Here is a 20,778-nt window from a genome sequence, read left to right as displayed (position 1 = left end):
GGCTGCCCTGGCAGGCAAGGGGAGGGGTGGAATTCCCCCCACAAGTCTCACAGATCCCCACCTACCACAGACTCCAACCTGCACCACTTTCCTCTTCATATCTCCCCGACATTCTACCTGGAATACAGACAAGGAGTTTTCAAGTCTTGACCTGAAACAACACCCCCTTCCTCCAGTATATAACAGCTTGGTGAAGTGTTGTGGCAGAGCTCAACATCCTTGCAGTCCCTCTTGTGTTCCTTTGGTTCATCTTAACCGATGATATTATGTGGCTTTTGTTTCTAGAGCTTTTCGGGCCATTGTGGCTACCTGCAACCTCAGTCTAATTAACCTGTAAGATTGATGTCTGATAATTAGGAAATGTGGTTTGGTTTCCAAAACTCAGATATGTCAGACATGAACTATGAGGACAGTCTTGGCCGAGGAAGGCATTTAGTTACTGGCAGGGCTTTTCTGCTTATTAGGCCACACACCCCTGATGTAGCCACTCTTCCTGGATCTTACAATAGGCCCTGTAAGAAGAGCCTTGTATGCTCTTGGAGGATTGGCTACATCAGGAATGTTTGGCCTAATATGCAAAGGAGTTCCTGCTGCTGCAAAAAAGGTCGAATTTCACAGGCTTGCTGGTTTGATTCGAATATTCCCATTTCAATTTTGGTTCGCTTCTGTGATAAACCACCCTCCATACCATGACTGTACTGTTTTCTGCGTCCTTGAAAAATTCCTCCCCCTGTTGGAAAAATGCATACATTGTCAACATTATTTGTTTGTCAACTGTGTATGACTGGCATAAAAATGGCGTGTTATGTATAAACAATGAAAAATAAAAAAAAATGAAATGAAGGGTTACTTAGACTATGCACAGTAACTCAATCATTATGGTCTGACACCCTCCTTTGGGTATCCCTACCTTTTAGAGACCAAGCAGAAGAGGGCCTTTTTGGTTGTGGCACCAAAACTCTGGAATTCTTCCTGGAGAGATTCATCTTTCCCCTTCTGTGGCTATCTTCCACCTAGGGTTGCCAGCCTCCAGGTGGAGCCTGGAGATCTCCCACTTTTACAACTGATCTCCAGCTGGCAGAGATCAGCTCCCCTGGAGAAAATGGCTGCTTTGAAGGGTGGACTCTATGGCCTTAAACCATGATGAGGCCCCTCCCCAAACCCTGCCTTCTCCCAGCTCAACCCCCAAAGTCTCCAGATATTTTCCGACACAGACCTGGCAACTCTGCTTCCACCAGAGAGTAAAGAAGGCATTTGTTTTGTTTTGTCTGGTGTGCCTTCAGCGATCCATCCTTCCTGTCATGTGTTGTAATGGTTGTTTTGGAGTTTCTGTATGTGTGTTTGAGCTTGGCTTTTAATTGTTTTTAATTATGTGTTTTTGTTTGAATGGCTTTCAAAGTGGGTTTTGTGTATTTTTTTTAAAATCTGTTAGCCATCTGATTGGTCCTAATGAAGGCAGAAAGGCAGGGCTATGAATTTTGTAAATAAATTGATGGTAACCCTTAGGATCAGAATGAAGCGGCAGGGGCCATACCAGCTCATCCTTCCTTCCTTCTGTGCGTTCAAGCAGCTTTTCAGAGGGAGGGCAGGAAGGGAATAAATCAGCATTTGACTCTTGCAGCCCTTTTCTATACGCCCAGGATAATGCTGATCCCCAGTGTGGGGTCAGGAAGGAATTTTCCTTCAGGCTAGATTGACCTAGGGACCCCGGAGGGTTTTCCTCCTTCCTTCAGGCATAGAGCAGGGGGTCATGGGGGTGTGTGAGGGAGGGTTGCTATGGGATGTGGAACTCATTTCTTATGAGGGCCAAACCTCACATAAATGAGACCTTGTCAGGTAGGGTTGCCAAGTCCCCAGCGTGTGCCATAGAGTTTTCCCTCCCAAATGGCTAGAGCATCCGGGAAAACCATAGAATTATCCCGGAAACGCCTAGACTGGCCGCTTGTGACTTCGCCGGCACGATGGTGGCACTTCCGGGTGATGTCATCGCGCTGACGATGTTGGGGGAGGTTTCCCCCACCGGCCCATTGTGGGCTGGCGTGTTGGGAACCTCTCGGGTGGGGGAACCCCCACCTGGACCGGGGGCTTGGCAGCCCTATTGTCAGGCCGGGCCATATGTGTAACTCTTTAAGATTAGGTAGCAGATATTTATATAAAGGGCATTTATATAATTTATATAAAGGACGAAGACAAACATAATTAAAGTTTTTTAAAAAAAAAACACTTTAAAACATGCTTAAACCATTAGCACTCATTGGTCTTAGAAGTGCTTTCTTTGTATCTCTCCCATGGGATCCAGGGAACTGGGCAAAGGAAGCTCTGGCTTTTTCCTTCCTTCCCCAGGGGACCAGGAGGAGGAGGAGCCTCTGCCAGTACAAGGAAGAGAGGTTTCACTCAGTAGCTCTGCTGTGCAATTGAGAGCCTGGCAAAGTAAGCTATTCCTCCTCCCCAATGGAGAAAATAGAGGCTTTGCTCTGTAGCTCCTGTGCTATTGAGAGAGCCTAGCAAAGCAAGCTCTCCCTCCCCCCTTTCCTCTCCAAGGGAGGAACCTCAGCCAATGGAGAAAATAGAGGTTTTGCACTGTAGCTCCTGTGTGATTGAGCAAGCCTTGCAAAGCAAGCTGTTATGTAGAAGGAAGCAAAAAAGCGGAAGAAGAAAGCAGATGGCAGCCAATTGCTTGGGGTGCTTAGGAGCCATCCAGGGGCCTGATTCAGCCCTTGGGCTGCATGTTTGACACCCCTAGTGTAAGAAGTTGGACTAGATGACCCTTCCAGCTCTATGTTTCTTCTCAGCCTTAGACCCCCCCTCCCCCAGTACAGGGAGGACAACACTTACCTACTTGTAGATAAGGATTGTAGTAACAAGGTCACATGTGTAATGCACTTTGACAGTTTGCATCTTTACAAGTATTTCCTATCCCATTCCAATGTTTGTATATTCTTAGCCAAATAGGCAAATTACTTTTGGGATTTTTTTAAAGAGCAGAATTGCATAGCAAGTACCTCTCTCTCTCTCTCTCTCTCTCTGCCTTAGACTCCCCCCCCACCACCACCAATGCAGGAATAACAATACTTACGTATTTGTAGGTTAGGATTGTAGTAAGGATGAAATATAAGCTTTATTAGTACAGAAGGGTGTTTGCAGAACAAATAACTTCTGGCAACACCAGCAAGTTATCCTTCGTAAATTTAATTAATAATTCAGCCCTGTTCTGAAAGCGGAAATGCAGGATTTCTGCTCTTTTCACCACCATCCCACTGAACCAATTTATTATTCTGATCTGATGACTAAAAATGCAGTATGAACCAGAATTATGCCCTTCAGAGTCCTTTAAAGTCAAAAGGAGGAGCTGAGGCTCAGTGGCAGAGCCTCTTCTTTGCCTTCATCTGCCCTTTGAACACAGTGGATATCAGCTTAACTGGAGTTTGGTACTGATGTATCATCTCTTCTGTGTCTTCCACAGGTGTTGCATCGGTAGTAAGTACCAGGATTAAGTCATGTGGTTATAGTTACATAAACATTTTAAAAAACACTGCCTTGGTTCAGGCCTGTAGCCAGAAAATTTTGGGTGAAGGGGCCCCCGAGGTGGGGGGCCTGCGGCACCAGATGGCTCTGTTTGCACAAATTTTATGAATTTCCCTGCCTCCTCTGCCTACCCGCCGGCTGCCGCCAAATCCTCCTTCCCTTCCCTTCCCTTCCTTTTGCCCCCCCCCAGGCACGGTGCCCGCCTGCCTGCTCCTTCCCTTTGCACCCCCCCCCAGTGCACTGCCCGCCTGCCACCCGTGCCTCCTTCGCTGGCCCGCCATTACCGCCACCCACCCCTTCTTTCCCATCCCTTCGCACCCCCCCAGCGTACCGCCCGTCCGCCACCCATGCCTCCTTCACTGGCCCGCCGCTACCGCTGCCCACCCCTCCTTTCCCTACCCTTTGTACCCCCCAGCACGCCGCAGCAGCCTGTGCCTTCTTCGCTGGCTAGCCGCTACCACCATCTGCCCCCTTTCCCTTTATGTCACTTCCCCCCTGTGCACCTGGGCCCTACCATGATCGTGTGGGGGAGGGGGGCAGGCGACAGAAAGGAAAGGGAAAGCAGGGGCAGGCGGCGGCAGTGGTGGCGTGCCGGCAGAGGAGGCACGGGCAGCGTGGTGGGGGGGGGGTGCAAGTTCAACCGCACTGAACAGAAGGCCCTACAGGCGGAAGGAGGGTTTAATAGAGGGGCTGTGCACCCCCCCCCCCCCGCCTTGGCTATGGGCCTGCCTTGGTCTGAATGCAGCCACCATTAGTCTGTCACATCCTGACAGTTGGAAGGTTATAGAAGTTCAGTTTCTGAGGCTGCCTGGTTATCTTGCTTTGTTACTCGAGCTGCTGTATCAGTGTTTGGTAAGGTTCTTCTCATCAGAAGAAGATGACATTGGGTTTATATTCCGCCCTCCACCCTGAATCTCAGAGCAGCTCACAATCTCGTTTACCTCCCCCCGCCCTCAACAGACACCCTGTGAGGTAGGTGGGGCTGAGAGGGCTCTCACAGCAGCTGCCCTTTCAAGGACATTTCTTGTGAGAGCTATGGCTGACCCAAGGCCATTCCAGCAGCCGCAAGTGGAAGAGTGGGGAATCAAACACAGTTCTCCCAGATAAGAGTTCGCGCACTCAACCACTACACCAAACTGGCTCTGGTGATGGCACTGATATTCTTCTTCAGTTCTTCTTAAGAGAGGATTTGTCCATGTTATCAGGATGTTGGAAAGATTCTGTGTTTTTTAATTGGTATTTATGGTCTATATCCCCCCCCCGCACTTGTGTAGATACCTTAGTTGTGTTCTATAATATTATAGATGTGTGAGCATTATTCTGTATATGGCAACAAAAATTTACCAGAATCTGTTCCCTCTATTGTAACATAGTGAAATGGCAGCTAGACGCAAAGACCTCTGTGTATGATTTTTGGCCACCCCTGCCCTAGAGCCACCCATTGCTCCTTTCGGGCTGTGATATAAAGGAACGGAGGCCGTTAGCAGTTTTATTTTTCTCCCACAGCTGCTCAGAGCAGCAACAGGCAACAGCAGCGGTCTGCAGGAGGCCTCCTGTCATAACAGATGTACTCATGTACAGGAAGGATATACGCGTATTCACTGTAGCATGTGTGGAAGGGCTGCTGCTGCTGCAGGGACACCATCTATGGGGCGGGGAGAATGAGATGCCATTCCCCAGTTGGAGGTGGGGGAACCCCTGGTTTTTTGGTATCCTTCCTGCTGCTGACTGTTGGCCATCAGGGGAAAACCCCACCCCAAAATACAATGTACTGACATCACGCAAAAGTGACATCATCATATTGGTGACGTCACACTGCACATGAACACATGAAGCTGCCTTATACTGAATCAGACCCTTGGTCCATCAAAGTCAGTATTGTCTACTCAGACTGGCAGCGGCTCTCCAGGGTCTCAAGCAGAGGTTTTTCACATCTATTTGCCTGGACCCTTTTTAGTTGGAGATGCAACGTTCTTTTTGGGAAAAAACTCTATGGTTTGAAGGTGATTTTACCATAGAGTTTTGCCCAAAAAACAGAACATTGCTATGTGGCGTTTCCAATGTGATGATGTCACCTCCACATGATGTCAGCATGTTGCAGCACTCCACCCCCACTCCTGGAACAGGCACAGTTCCTCTCAGGCACAATTATCAGACCTGGCAGCCCTATGTAGGCATGCACGAGACAGAAACACAACTCTCTGCCCGAAACTAAGAAAGCAGACCCTGTACGAAGAGCCCTGTAAGCTCCAGGAGGATTGGCTACATCAGGGGTGTGTGGCCTAATATGCAAAGGAGTTCCTGCTACAAAAAAAGCCCTGGAATACTCTGTTTATTCATTACTTCATTTATACCTCGACTTTCTCCCCAATTCAATAGAAAAGAGCGAGATTCCGGTAGCACCTTAAAGAGCTTTTGTGAATCACTGCTCCCTTCTTCAGGTATCTGAACTGAGCAGTGACTCACGAAAGCTCATTCTCTGCCGCAAATCTTGTTAGTTTTGAAGGTGCTGCTGGACTCCTGCTCTTTTCTGCTGCTACGGACGGACCACCACGGCTACCCATCTTGATCTTTTCCCCCTCCATCAGGACTGAACATGTGCAGAAATGGGAAAAAAGGTTGTGTAGAAGCAAAGCAATAAAAATTGGTGCTGCTGTCTGTTCCGTATCTCAACAGGCTAGAAACAAGCCATCTAAAATTAGACAGCATGCGAACCACACACAGCTCCCACTGAGTGGATTCTCTCTCACTTTAGCCCCAAGTTGCCAAAAAGACTAACCTTCACCACTCAAAGCCTTTCGGGACCACCTTCTCCTTAGAGAGCTGGTGTGGCATAGTGGTTGAAGTGTGGACTAGAAACAAAGAGGCCTGGTTTCAAATCCCCACTCTGCTGTAAAACTCACTAGGGGTGATTACAGACGGCTGGCTCAGGATGGCATGAAGCTGCCCCCAAAGACAGCCAGCTGGAAAAGGAGCAGACCAGAAACCTCCAGATGGCATGCGACCTGCCCCCGAAACAAGGACAGTCTCTGTGTGCACTGAAGGAGCTTCCGGAGTGCTCGTGCGCCTCTCAGTCGCTCCCTGGGTGCTTCCCAGCCTTTGTGTGGCTCTCAAAGCCCTCACCACCTCCTCACCTGGCTTGGAGAAGGCATTTCTCTCTTTAAATCACTTTTCCAAGCCAAACCAGTTGGCAGCTTAGAGAACGCATTTAAAGTTACTGTCTTTCCACCACTCCCTCCATCCCCCTTCCTCTATCTATTTTCCTTCCTTCCTCTCTCCCTCCTTCACTCCCTTCCGGCTCTCAAACATCTGACATTCATGTCTTGCAGCTCTCAAACATCTGACATTTATTTCTATGTGGCTCTTGCATTAAGGAAGTTTGGCCACCCCGCTCTAGGAAATGCAGGAAATTCTGTGAGTTTACCATAAAGTTGACAACCCTAGCAGTAAAGCTTCTGCCCTGGAATAATGGTGCATAGAGACGACGTTTGTTTCTGTAATCCTCCTTGCTGAATGTAATGCAGTCATATTTTTTCAGAAAACAACAACAACAATCGAGTCTTTAATTACTGTTTATAGAAAAGAGAGGGGGAAATTGTTTACAGGAAAGAAAATCACATTCAAAGTTTATATTATTTTGGAATTTGCTACCGTAGTGCGTTGTAAATGCAATATGTTTTCCCCTCCCCTACGAATCTCTTCAGAAGTGTCTCACCCTTTTCTTCCTTAGCTTAGTTAAGAGAGGCACAGTCTGCACTCTGTTAAGGCTAAGAACACTCTGCTGGGAGGAAGTCCTGTTGAACGGAGTGGAACTTGCTCCCGAGCAGGGGTGGAATTCTAGCAGGAGCTCCTTTGCATATTAGGCCACACAGCCCTGAAGTAGCCAATCCTCCAAGAGCTTACAAAAAAAAGAGCCTTGTAAGCTCTTGGAGGACTGGCTACATCAGGGGTGTGTGGCCTAATGTGCAAAGGAGCTCCTGCTAGAATTCCACCCCTGCTCCCAAGTACCTACACGAGGTACTGTTGTAAATTTTAAATATGGAACAGCAAACTGGGGGTTCATTGGGAACATTGCACGATTATAATTGGCTGCCCTTGTTTTGGACCTGGTGAGCAGGAAGGAACATAGCCCTGAAAAGTATTATAATAATAATAATAATAATAATAATAATAATAATAATAATAATAATAATAATTATTATTATTATTATTATTATTATTATTATTATTATTATTATTATTATTATTTTATTTCTATCCCGCCCTCCATGCCGAAGCAGGCTCAGGGCGGCTCACAACATCCGCAACAAGATCTAGGGCCTTCTCGGTGGCAGCACCAGAACTCTGGAACACCCTCCCAGAAGCTATAAGGGCCCTGCGGGATTTGTCGGCGTTCCGCAGGGCCTGTAAGACCGAACTGTTCAGGCAGGCTTTTCTGGTTGACTGAAAATGGGCTGCCACCGGACATCCTACAGAAGCTGGTGGTCATAGTCAGAACCTAATACCGCCAGACTAGACTGAGATATCGTAATAGTTTTTAACCTGATAAATGTATTATGGTTTTATATGTTTTATGAAATTGATTGTTTTTATGATATTGTAAGCCGCCCTGAGTCCGCTTGCGGAGAGGGCGGGATATAAATATAAAGTAATAAATAAATAAACATAAAATACACTGTACATCAATTATACTTATAAAAACATGGTTAAAACAAAATTATAGATTATTAAAATTAACATTTAACAATGTGGCATTATAAACATTAGATCTTCAGTGGAATTCAGTAACTAAAAGCATGTTCAGCAGCATTTCCTAGCTTTGTCATTAGTTGAAGGCCATCTTGAAAAGGTGGGTCTTACAGGCCCTACGGAATTGATCTAAGCATCATAGGGCCCGCACCTCCTCAGGGAGTTGATTCCACAGCAGTGGAGCTGCGACAGAGAAGGCCCGATCCCGGGTGGCCTTCAAGTATAGCCTAGGAAGGAAGGCATGTGTGTTAAACATAACGTCAGTCCACAAGGCCTTGAGAAAGCCAGTTTCCTCCCTCCCTCGATTGTTTTTTCCTTAGTTCAGGGGTCTTCAACATAGTGCCCATGGGCACTGTAAAAAAAAAAAAAAGGTAAAGGTATTCCCCTGTGCAAGTACCAGTCATTTCCAACTTTGGGGTGACATCGCATCACGGCATTTTCACAGCAGAATTTTTATGGGGTGGTTTGCCATTGCCTTCCCCAGTCATCTACACTCCCCCCTCCCCCCAGCAAGCTGGGTAACTCATTTTACGGACCTCAGAAGGCTTGGACACTGTAGCAACCACCAACACCTTTTCTGGTGGATTTTTAACAAGGTTGCTTTGGCAGCAGCTGTAGGAAAAGCCCAGCAGGAAATTTTGGGACTTGTATGGACAGAAGCTGCATGGGATTGGAGGTGGGGGAGTGTAGTGAGAAGGAGAATTGGGGCGACCTGGTGAAAAAGCTGGCTGGATCACACCCCCTTGTTTATGGAGACTGTGGGAAAACTGACTCACATAGGTTTTAAAGACGTCATTTGCAGACAGTTTTTTTTAATTTCTAAGTCATATTAGATCACTTTTAACTTTACGATGCAAGTGGCCATATGTTGTCTGTAGAAGACTCCCTCAGTATTTGGTAATTATCTGAAGCATATTAATTTCGTTTCTTGAAGCTTTGATAATTAACAGTTGACAAATGAATTTTGTGTATTTATGTGTATGTTTGTGTGGACCTTCGTTCCCTCTGGTGTAAAGAAGAGCACAATTTATGCAGAGTTTCTGTCATCTAAACCTGCTGAAATCAGTGGATTTAGGCTGGAGTAAGTCTGTACAGTTAATTAATCCCAGGTGACAGTCGGCTTCATGACGCACCGTAACTTGCTGGGTTGTGTTTTATTTTTGTACCATTCGTTGTAACCACTAGAGGGTACTTGACTGTTTCAGTTACATTATTTTGCAACAGAACAAAATTTGAGTTCAGTGGCCCCTTTAAGACCAACTAGGGTTGTCAATCCCCAGGTGGGGACAGGGGATCCCCCGGTTTGGAGGCCCTCCCCCCGCTTCAGGGTCATCAGAAAGCGGGGGGGGGGAGGGAAATGCCTGCTGGGAACTCTGTTATTCCCTGTGGACATTTATTCCCATAGAAAATCATGGAGAATTGATCCACGGGTACCTGGGGCTCTGGGGGGGCTGTTTTTTGAGTTGGGGGCACCAAATTTTCAGTATAGCATCTAGTGCCTCTCCCCAAAATACCCCCCAAGTTTCAAAAAGATTGGACCAGGGGGTCCAATTCTATGAGCCCCAAAAGAAGGTGCCCCTATCTTTCAAGATTTCCTATGGAAGGAAGGCATTGAAAAGGTGTGCTGTCCCTTTAAATGTGATGGCCAGAACTCCCTTTGGAGTTCAATTATGCTTGTCACAGCCTTGATCTTGGCTCCACCCCTAATGTCTCCTGGCTCCACCCCCAAAGTCTCCTGGCTCCACCCCCAAAGTCCCCAGCTATTTCTTGAATTGGATTTGGCAACCCTAAGACCAACAGAGTTTCATTTTCTGTGCATGCATGCTGCTTCAGACACATTCAGAAGTGTGCCTGCACACGAAAGCGGATGCCTTGAATAAAACTTTGTTGGTCTTAAAGCAGCCACTGAACTCAAATTTTGTTCTGTTGCTTCAAACCAGCAGGCCCACCCACCAGAATCTATTGTTTTGCAGGTTTCCTTCTTTGGGAATTAAGTAACAGGTCTCTGCAGCCCTGTGGCACAGAGTAGTAAAGCTGCAGTACTGCAGTCTGAGCTCTCTGCTCACGACCTGAGTTCGACCCCAGCAGAAGCTGGGTTCAGGTTGACTCAGCCTTCCATGCTTCCGAGGTCGGTAAAATGAGTACCCAGCTTGCTGAGGGGAAAGTGTAGATGACTGGGGAAGGCGATGGCAAACCACCCCGTAAAAAGTCTGCCATGAAACATTGTGATGCGACGTCACCCCAGAGTTGGAAATGACTGGTGCTTGCACAGGGGACTACCTTTCCCTTTTTAAACAGGTCTCTGCCTTTTCAGAGGGAAATTGAAATGTAACTGTTGCACAATGGGGAGGGGGGCCTAAATTGCTATTGCCGGTGTATTTCTAAGTACCGTATTTTTTGCACCATAAGACTCACTTTCCCCCCCCAAAAAAGTGGAGGGAAAAGTGTGTGCGTCTTAAGGAGCGAATACTGCAAAAAATTCACACAAATGCCTCTAAATTCACACAAACAGCTCTAAAAACTAGGTGCGTCTTATGCTCAGGTGCGTCTTATGGAGCGAAAAATACGGTAATTTTAATTTAGTGTTTAGTATTTTTAAAATGTAAATTGCATGACTAAAACTGAAGGTATAGTTCGTTTGCTACTAACACATGACCTTATATCTATTGTATCATGTACATTACAATTTTTTCCCCTCCAGGTCTCTATAATATGCCATTGCAATCTGTTGATGAAAACATATTTTAATGAACAATAATTTTGCATATGAATGATTTGATGACGTGAATTAACTGGAGTAACTGATAGAGAGGGCAGTCCAGGCTATATTGCCTTCAGTATGCCCTTTTTAAGAGCTTTAAACTGTCAAGATTAAATCCAAGCTCTTCTTTTGTTTTTGTTTTGCAGTGACCCTTATGTGAAGCTTTCATTGTATGTTGCAGATGAAAACCGAGAACTCGCCCTAGTGCAGACGAAAACAATTAAAAAGGTAAAGTCTCTTTGAACTGACACTGTGAGTGATGCTTAGAGCTTAGGGTTACTACGTCTGGGTTGGAAAATACCTGAAGATTTGGGGGGTGGAGCATGGGGAGAAAGGGAGGGACTTCAATGAGATACAATACCATAGAGTTTCCTCTCCGAAGCAGCCATCTTCTCCAGTTGAAATGATCCCTCTCACATGGAGATCTGTTGTAATCCAATGAAATTTCCAGACACTGTCTGCAAGTTAGCAACCCTAATAGAACATAAGAACATAAGAAAAACCGTGTTGGATCAGGCCAATGGCCCGTCCTGTTCAACACTCTGGGTCACACGGTGGCCACAAAACCCAGATCCACCAGTGGGGCCAGGACACTAGAAGTCCTCACACTGTTGTCCCTCTCAGGCACTGAGAATACAGAGCATCCCATTCTTTCTTTTGAGGAGCTGAAGCTTCTTTAGGAAGGCACTCATCCTGCAATTGAGACCATAAGAACATAAGAGAAGCCATGTTGGATCAGGCCAATGGCTCATCCAGTCCAACACTCTGGGTCACACAGTGACCAAAAAAACCAGGTGCCATCAGGGGGTCCACAAGTGGGGCCAGGACACTAGAAGCCCTCCCACCTTTGCTCCCCCCAAGCACCAATAGAGCCCCTGTGTGCTTTGTCATGATTTAGCATAATTCCCTGTGGATCTCTCTTATGCCCGCCTGCAAGTGTCAGTTTCGTAGGGATACCTCTCAGTCATTGGAGTCGTTTGATTACCTGAGCAGCTAAGGCCAATGGGGCTTGCAGCAGTCTTGCCCCTCGCTGTCATTACCCCTGTTGCCAGTGAATGCAAGAAGAAAGGTTTGCACCTTCACCCACGGGCCTTTTGCACCTGGCTGTTCCCAAAGGTTTGTTCCGAACAATGCATAGGAATCGTGGAATTGAGCTTGCGTGATCGCTCTCCCAGCTGCACAATGTTTTGATTAATGGGTCAGCTCCCAAAAGTGGCAGGAGGCCATTATTTTTCTTCTGCCTGACACGCCACTGGGGCTTGGGTGCAAATGTTCCCCAGGGAAGTTGAAGCATGCTCTATCTCCTTGCCCCCAGTACTTTAAGCATAATGAGCACCAGTTAACTATTGCTGTTGTCATATTCCTGCAAGAGAAGGAAGAAACAAGATATAACATGGGTTGAATCCAGGGCTTTTTTGTAGACAAAGCTCAGCAGGAACTCATTTGCATATTGGGCCACACACCCCTGACATCACCATTGTTTCCCACAGGGCATTTTTCTAGGAAAAGCCCAGCAGGACCTCATTTGCATATTAGGCCACACCCTGACACCAAGCCAGCAAATGAGTTCCTGCTGGGCCTTTTCTACAAAAAAAGCCCCGTCTTCAGCAATAGGGGCAAGAGCCAGACTTTTAGCCGGAGATGCAGTGGAGTTAGGAGCCAGGTTGTAATAATATGTCAGTTGCTGAGCTTTTCTTTTTTTAAGCCTGAAAAAACCCCTTTGGTGGCTCAGGACTTGCAGGAGAACTGAAAGGCAAATGGAGAATCATCACCGTGTGGAAGGAGCCACAGCCATCTTTGCTGGGCTCACATGTACAGGCTGTTAAGTATAAAGAACAAAGCCTTTCCAGTGGTGGCACCCTTCAACAATGAAATTTGTTATTTAGCACAGCATATTAGACCCACTTGCCTTTAGAAAGATGGCTGAATTATGCTGTTTCAGAGAGACTTCAGGGATGATTTTTTGCTGCTTTTAGATTTCCATCGGGTTCTAATCTTTGTATACTATTGCCATAATTGTTTATATTTTACATTGTGTTAAAAGGGATGCGGCGTAGTGTTCAGCTTTGTTTTAAACCACCCTGAGGGCCTGCGTAGAGCTAAATTATCAACAAATGCTGTTTTGTTTGCCACAATTCAAAAGTTGTCATCTGAACATTTTCTGTTGGAGAAAAAAACAGTATTTCCACAGGGAGATAAATTCCATGTGTATGTTAACGACTTAGCTTCAGCAATCTAAAATTATCCCTCTGCTCACACAGTGGTCATTTGCGGCATACTCCATCCCCACACCACCAGCCACATGTTAAAGAATTTTAATAATGAAATATTTAACAGCCTTCATTAAGACATCTCTGCCCAGGTCATCGATGATCTGCCTCCCACTGTGAGGTTCCTATTTATAGCCGACATCTATTTCTGCTTCATCCCATTTCGTATTACCCTCCCACACAAAGTTTGCTCAGCGAATGAATTTCTCTAGGACAGTGTATTTATTACGGATGGAAGCTGTTGCTATGCTTCCCCCCCTTTTTTTCTTGCCTTTCTGACTCTTGAGAAAAAGAACGTTGTTTCCTGTTTTAAACTGTAGCGCAATGTACTCACTGGCAAGGTTTGAAGAGTTTTGAGAAATGCTGCAGATTATTTTGTCACTCTTGCTCAATGTGAATGATTTCCTCTTTTTTTTTCCTCTTGCAGACGCTGAATCCGAAATGGAATGAAGAATTTTATTTTAGAGTAAGTTGGCTTTTTTAAAAAAATAAAAATAAAATGACAGATCTCTTCTGTGTACAGCCACTTGGCACCTGGCTGGAAGCAGTTCCAGGCAGATTTTTTGATTAGGGCTGTTTTGCTCTACTCTAAGGAATTCAAGGGTAACGAACTTGTTTGCCAGTGTCAAGCCCCAGCGACTGTTGTATGACTGTCACTCATATTTTGTACCATATAACAACACACTTTAATTTGCCAAATGTTTCTTCATCTCTCAACAACCCTTTGAGGAGGCGTTGAAGCTAAAATGGTGTGCACAGATGAAGGCTGTAATCACAGTTCTCCCCAAACATAATCTATGGCAGGGGTGGCCAAACTGCGGTTCGGTAGCCACCTGTGGCTCTTTCTCACATCGTTTGTGGCTCTTGAAGCATTTGTCTCTTTAAATCATTTCTCCAAGCCATGCCAGCCAGTAGCTTGGAGAATGCATTTAAAGTTGCTTTCTTTCCACCTCGTATTCCCTCCCCCACCTGGTTTCCTTCCTTCCTTCCTTCCTTCCTTCCTTCCTTCCTTCCTTCCTTCCTTCCTTCCTTCCTTCCTTCCTTCCTTCCTTCCTTCCTTCCTTCCTTCCTTCCTTCCTTCCTTCCTTCCTTCCTTCCTTCCTTCCTTCCTTGTGTTCTGGCTCTCACACATCTAACATTTATTCTATATAGCTCTTATGTGAAGCAAGTTTGGCCACCGCTGGTCTATGGGTTGAATCTAGCCAGATATTTCAGTCAATCACACTCAGTTCTCCTCATTCCATTCCCTGTCCGTCATATCTTTTCCCCATACAGGTCCCGATTCTTAGGTTTGTTTTAGGATGGCTGGATTGGTCAGGCAGCCATCCTTACCTTCACTTAGCAGAGTGCTTGTTCTGAACTTCAACACAGCAGTATGGCCTAGTCTAATGAACATATGAAGCTGCCTTATACTGAATCAGACTCTCGGTCCATCAGAGTCAGTATTGTCTACTCAGACTGGCAGCGGCTCTCCAGGGTCTCAAGCTGAGGTTTTTCCACGCCTTCTTTTGCCTGGACCCTTTTTAGTTGGAGATGCCGGGAATGGAACCTGGGACCTTCTGCTTACCAAGCAGAATCTCTACCACTGAGCCGCTGTCCCTCCACACTCTCTCACAAACTGCACAGAAAGCCTTTGCTTTAAGTTAAGAAACCAATAGTGGTGATTTTATTTAAAAGAAAACATAACATATAACTGTAGTGGAGAGAAAGAATGACTAAACTATTCTACATAACTGGATAGCTTTGGATTGTAGTAGGCCATCTGTTTCAATCAGGTCAGGAGGAGAGACACCATGCTGTTCCTCTCTGATGCATGCAGGAAAGGAGGAGGAGGAGAACAGGAAGAAGGGAGTTGCCTGGGAGGATGAGTGAAAGCAGAACCAGACAGGAAGGAGACTGATATGAACCTGTCTATCTATCTTGCTTTATGGTGTTTGTGGTCTTTGGGGGACTGAGCAAAAGCCATTGCTAGTCTGTTCTAACACCATGATCCCCAGCCTTTTGAGTGATCAGATTGGACTCCTCCCTCTCTCTTTCCCCCCATGGAAAAACCAATTGGATCCAACCCTATTTCTCTGTTTAATGGAAATGCTTCTACTCCAAACCGCTATTCCAGGGTTCCCCAGTGTGGTTTCCGTCAGTATCATAGTACCCCCAGTACTTTCCTTGGCATCTGCCAGGGTTTCAGAAAGTGGGCAGGGCCCTTGTAAGGTTGTTGTTGGCTGCCCTCTTTAAAATGAGGGGGAAAAAATTCCACTGGAGGATGAGGAGGACCATTGAGCATCTGGGCTTTCCTTAGTTAATGCACATTCCAAAGTCGTGCCTCTCTTTCCTTCAGTGCAAATGTTGATTTGTGGTGGACAGAAGTTTCTTGCAAGGTTCTTTGTAACGTTAGAGACAGCACAGGATGTAAGGGCCTGTCCTGGCCACCTGTGTCTGGAAGTGGCACCAGCAGTAAAGACTTGTGGCACAGAACAATAGAGAAAGATCCATAGAATCATTGGTGGAATTCTAGCGAGATCTCCTTTGCATATTAGGCCACATGCCGCTGTAGCCAATCCTCCAAGAGCTTAAAAAAAGAGCCTTGTAAGCTCTTGGAGGATTGGCCACATCAGGGGGTATTGCCTAGTATGCAAAGGAGCTCCTGCTAGAATTCCACCCCTGCATAGAACTTTGACACAAGCTTTCTCCAGAAGTTCTGTGAAATCTTGGGAAAGACCCAGCCCATTCTAGAGGCTTGAGGAACAAAACTGAGGGCTGCTCCTAAGACCTGCATTAGTCCAGAAAAAGCCAAGCCAATGAAAAGTCAGTGTGCGATAATCTCTAGGAAGTGTTGTTTGCTAGGTTACTTTCTGAAAGCTTTGAGAAGGACCGGGGGAGAAACATTTTTGGTTGTTGCAAGAGTTGAATGGAGATTTGAATTGAGATCTCCCAGGTCCTAGACTGACACCCCGACTTATCCTGCACATTTATTAAATGCAGGAGAAGGTGGAATGAGAGGTAAGCTAGGTAAAAAGAACAGGTTTGGTGAAAAAGGACTTCAGTCCAAAAAGAATGTGTAGGTATCCGCATCCACATTTCTTTAACCAGTAAGGATTCAAATAGGGTTGGATCCACTTTAACCAGTAAAGTGCCAGTAAGCAAACTTTCTGTGTGGTTGTATAATATATTATTAGACAAAGATGGTTTATTTTACAGTTTAGGAATTTCAAAACCATGCCAGAGAGGCAGGGGCATAAGGAATGAAACTGTGGTGAAACTGTTTCTGTGGGTTTGTTTGAATACCTTATTTTCCACTTAAATGCCAATTATGTAAAACAAGTTTCTAGAACTGTAGCTAAAACCTTGTTTTTGCTATATTTTTTCATAAAACTTGGGCTACTCTCACCAGTAGCAATCATATTTGTTCCCAAAGAGATTACGTGAAGTCAAAAGTGATAAAATGAGTCTTGAGTTCCATATCACTGATGTCTTGGTACTATAATGCGGTCATTAATCTTTCTATGAAAGTATTCGTTTAAAAAGTGAAAGTAAAAAAAAAAAGCAAGGCAATATTTCAGCAGTTTAAATTTAATCTTTTGGAGCAGCTGTCTGTAGACAGACCAGGGCATTGTAGATTGTGGAACCCCCCCCCCCCGATGGTATCTTTTTCAAATGGTGTCTACGCAGTTGGCTTTTTCTTTCCTCTGCGATCAATTTGGAAACAATATTTTTAGCAGCGCCTCAATTTGGAGAGATCATAAATGGTTTTCAAATTGATTTTTATAGCATGTTTAAACACGGAAAACAGAGAAGGTTTCATTTTGGCAGTCGTCTTTACTGTCCTAGTTAACGGCATTGATTCCTCTCATATACTCTATGAGATGGGAGGGAAAGAGTGGGCTATGCCTGTTTTGATTAGTAATGCACAATCCCTAGGAATTGTCTTGGCAATGAAGTGTGCATGTCTGGTCCCTGCTTTTTCCATTCCAGTCACAACAAGGTTTAATATGTAGGAATCTTTCTTCCAGAACTTATGTCTGGTCCTGTTTTACTTGAAGATACTTAGCAGTGCCGTCCCAAGCAGAGTTGCACCTCACAGGCCCTTTGATTTCAGTGGGTTTAAAAGGGTATAACTCCATTTAGGATTGCACCGTAAATTGCAGCCCTAAGTATTTGTGTGAGTAAATCCATTGAATTTAGCAGGGCTTGCTTCTGATGGACCATACATTCTCCATGTACATTCTCCATTTCTCCCTATATGTGCCTGCCAAAGTGTTTTTGTAGCTTGAAGGGCAATGTTTATCTGAAGGTTCACGGGGACCGGAAAGGATAAAGGGACAGGGCTGGCATCAGCAAACTCTGAGGTGAGGCTGCTGCTAGGGCCCCAGGTTTCTGGGAGGGGTCCCACTGTCACCAAACCACCCCAGCCACACTCAGGACTGGCAGCACTCCTGATGGACGCAGCCAGTGCTTTTTTTGCAGGAACTCCTTTGCATATTGGGCCACGCACTCCTGATGTAGCCAATGCTTCAAGAGCTTACAGGGCTTTTATTACAGGGCTTACTGTAACCTCTCGGAGGATTGGCTACATCAGGGGTGTGTGGCCCAATATGCAAAAAAGCTGCTGCTACAAACAAAAAAAAAGCCCTGGACGTAGCGCTGCTGTTCCCATCTGCAAATACATTACCCATGGGGGGGAATAGTCAGTGGGAAGAATCAGGATGGCGCAGTGGTGGGGCTGGAAGGAAGGTTTTGGCTGGAAGAACATAAGAGAAGCCATGCTGGATCAGGCCAATGGCCCAACCAGTCCAACATTCTGTGTCACACAGTGGCCAAAAAAACCAGGTGCCATCAGGAGGTCCATCAGTGGAGCCAGGACACTAGAAGCCCTCTCACTGAGCCCCCCCCAGCACCAAGAATACAGAGCATCACTGCCCCAGACAGAGAGTTCCAACTGTGACTGATAGCCACTGATGGACCTCTGCTCCATATGCTTATTCGATCCCCTCTTGAAGCTCTCTATGCTTGCAGCCGCTGCCATCTCCTGTGGCTGTGAATTCCAGAAGTTGTCAGATAAAGAGAGGGAGGCCCTGGGCCTGCCCTGCCCAGGATCCTTCCCCTTAAAAAACAAACAAACCCTTACTCAAAGACTTCCAGATTTTTTTCCAGATAGCAGAACACCTGAAATCTGAGGCTCTACATTGACACTTGGAAAAAAATGGTCTAGACACTTGGAAAATAATGTGCTAGAAAAGTGTTAAATCTTAACCTGCGTTCTGCGGCGAGCACAGGTCTGTTGTTAATCGCAACTTTATGGATTGCAGCAAAATGAAATGAAAACCTAACAGTGGAAACAATCCTGAGTCAGGAGAGAATTTTGCCTGCCCTCTCTTGGTCTGGGAAAAACAACAAAACCAGAAGAGGTGCTGACCTGGCAATCCAGATTGGTTCAAGGTGCATAAAGGGTTCCTCAGCTTTCAACCAAAAGAGAACATGGTGTTAATTTATCAAATGTATATGCCAATAGCAGGAATGCCAAGGGCACAGAGAGAGAGAGAGAGAGAGAGAGAGAGAGAGAGAGAAGTCCTGTTCCTGTAATAGAGGCGTAGTGTGTGGAACTGGGCAGCTGAAGCTGTTCTTGGCTTGGAGGTAAATAACATTACCTGGTAAATAACACCCCATTAAGCCTCTGTTAAACGTACAGGATGCGTACTTAACAAACAGCACACCTAACACTTAAAGACAAGCATATTTATTGTGGCATAAATTTTCGTGGGCTAGACCTCACTTCTTCAGATCCTCACCATGCATTCGATGAAGCGTGTGCCCCAATAAATATGAAAACAAACCCCAAAACTTTTTGCTTTGTTGCAAGCAGGGCTCTTTTTGTAGAAAAAGCCCAGCAGGAGCTCATTTGCATATTAGGCCACACCCCGTGACATCACCATTGTTTCACACAGGGCCTTTTTTGGTAGAAAAACCCCAGCACGAACTCATTTGCATATTAGGCCACACCCATGACATTGCCATTGTTTCACACAGGGCCTTTTTCGGTAGAAAAGACCCAGCATGAACTTATTTGCATATTAGGCCACACACACACACCCTGATGCCAAGCCAGCTGTAACTGCGTTCCTGTGTGTTCCTGCTCAAAAAAAGCCCTGCTTGCAACCAATTAATATAACTACCCTGCAGCTATGAAGAGCTAAGAAGTCACGACATGTGGGAAGTGGGAATCTCCAGTTATTATAGCTGGGTGATACAAAAATAGATACAAAAGATTCTTAGAGATGGCATGGCCATGCATTTGAAAACATTTGGACCCCGGTAGTTCATTTGCTAATTTTCACAATTGAGAAGGTCTCGAGAAGCCAGCATTGGATGCTTTGACCCAGAATTGGGTCCTCTCTGACTTTAAGCTACTGGGACCAAGTCATCAGCCTAAGACACTGCTTGTGGCAGCACAGAAGGGAACTAATGGACCGCAGTGGTTCAGTTCGCTCCAGCCCATTAGCTCTGTGGAAGGTGACATGTATCACCTTGTGGATCCACATTGCAGCTGACTGGCCTTGGGGCCTTATCTTCAGCCATAAGAACCAGTGGTCTGTCTAATCCAGCATCCTGTTTTGTGCAGCAGCCAAGTTGCCCTGGAATAGGGTTGCCAATTTAAGAAATATCTGGGGACTTTGGGGGTGGAGCCAGGAGGCTTTGGGGGTGGATCCAGGAGACATTAGGGGTGGAGCCAAGATGAAGGCTGTGACAAGCATAATTGAACTCCAAGGGAGTTCTGGGCAGCTCATTTCAAGGGACGGCGCACCTTTTCAATGCCTTCCTTCCATAGGAAATAATGAAGGATAGGGGCACCTTCTTTTGGGGCTCATAGAACTGCACCCCCTGGTCCAATCTTTTTGAAACTTGGGGGATATTTTGGGGAGAGGCACTAGATGCTGTATTGTAAATATGGTGCCTCTACCTCAAAAAACAGCCCCCCAGAGCCCCAGATACCCGCGGATCAATTCTCCATGGGAATTTCTATGGGAATAAATCTCCATAGGGAATAACAGAGTTCCCAGCAGACATTTCCCTCCCCTCCCCCCCCTTTCTGACGACCCTGAAGTGGGGGTAGGGCCTCCAAACTGGGCGATCCCCTGCCCCCACCTGGGGATTGGCAACCCTACCCTGGAAGGCCAAAGAACCAGGGCCTAGAGGCTAAGGCCTTCCCCTTAGGGTGTCCCCTAGCCGGAGCTTTTTTTATAGAAGGAACTCCTTTGCATATTAGGCCACACACCCCTGATGTAGCCAATCCTCCAAGAGCTTACAAGGCTCTTCTTACAGGGCCTCCTGTAAACTCTTGGAGACAGTGTCGGATTAAACCTTGTGGAGGCCCCTAGACAGTCAAATTCTTGGGGGCCCCCCTTGCAAATTATCTCAAAGTCTGAGCGCCTGCCCCACCTCCCATGGCCCCCGCTGCAACCTACAGACACCTTCTTA

The 20,778-nt window shown here is 46.0% G+C and overlaps 1 protein-coding gene across 4 annotated transcripts in view; it reads left to right on the top strand.

Annotated features, from left to right (window-relative positions):
• NEDD4L (NEDD4 like E3 ubiquitin protein ligase) overlaps positions 1 to 20,778 on the top strand; it is a 415,196-nt gene that overhangs the window by 191,306 nt on the left and 203,112 nt on the right. For all 4 annotated transcript variants that reach the window (XM_060236126.1, XM_060236125.1, XM_060236124.1 and 1 more), the window contains exons 3-4: positions 11,182 to 11,263; positions 13,733 to 13,771. In XM_060236126.1, coding sequence (XP_060092109.1) covers positions 11,182 to 11,263; positions 13,733 to 13,771 — 121 coding nt within the window. The remainder of the gene's footprint in view (positions 1 to 11,181; positions 11,264 to 13,732; positions 13,772 to 20,778) is intronic.

The sequence above is a fragment of the Heteronotia binoei genome, chromosome 4 (genome assembly GCF_032191835.1).
Source record: "Heteronotia binoei isolate CCM8104 ecotype False Entrance Well chromosome 4, APGP_CSIRO_Hbin_v1, whole genome shotgun sequence".
NCBI classification, from domain to species: Eukaryota; Metazoa; Chordata; class Lepidosauria; order Squamata; family Gekkonidae; genus Heteronotia; species Heteronotia binoei.
Note: the sequence above shows the minus strand (reverse complement) of the source record. Positions and strands in the feature narration are given on the sequence as shown.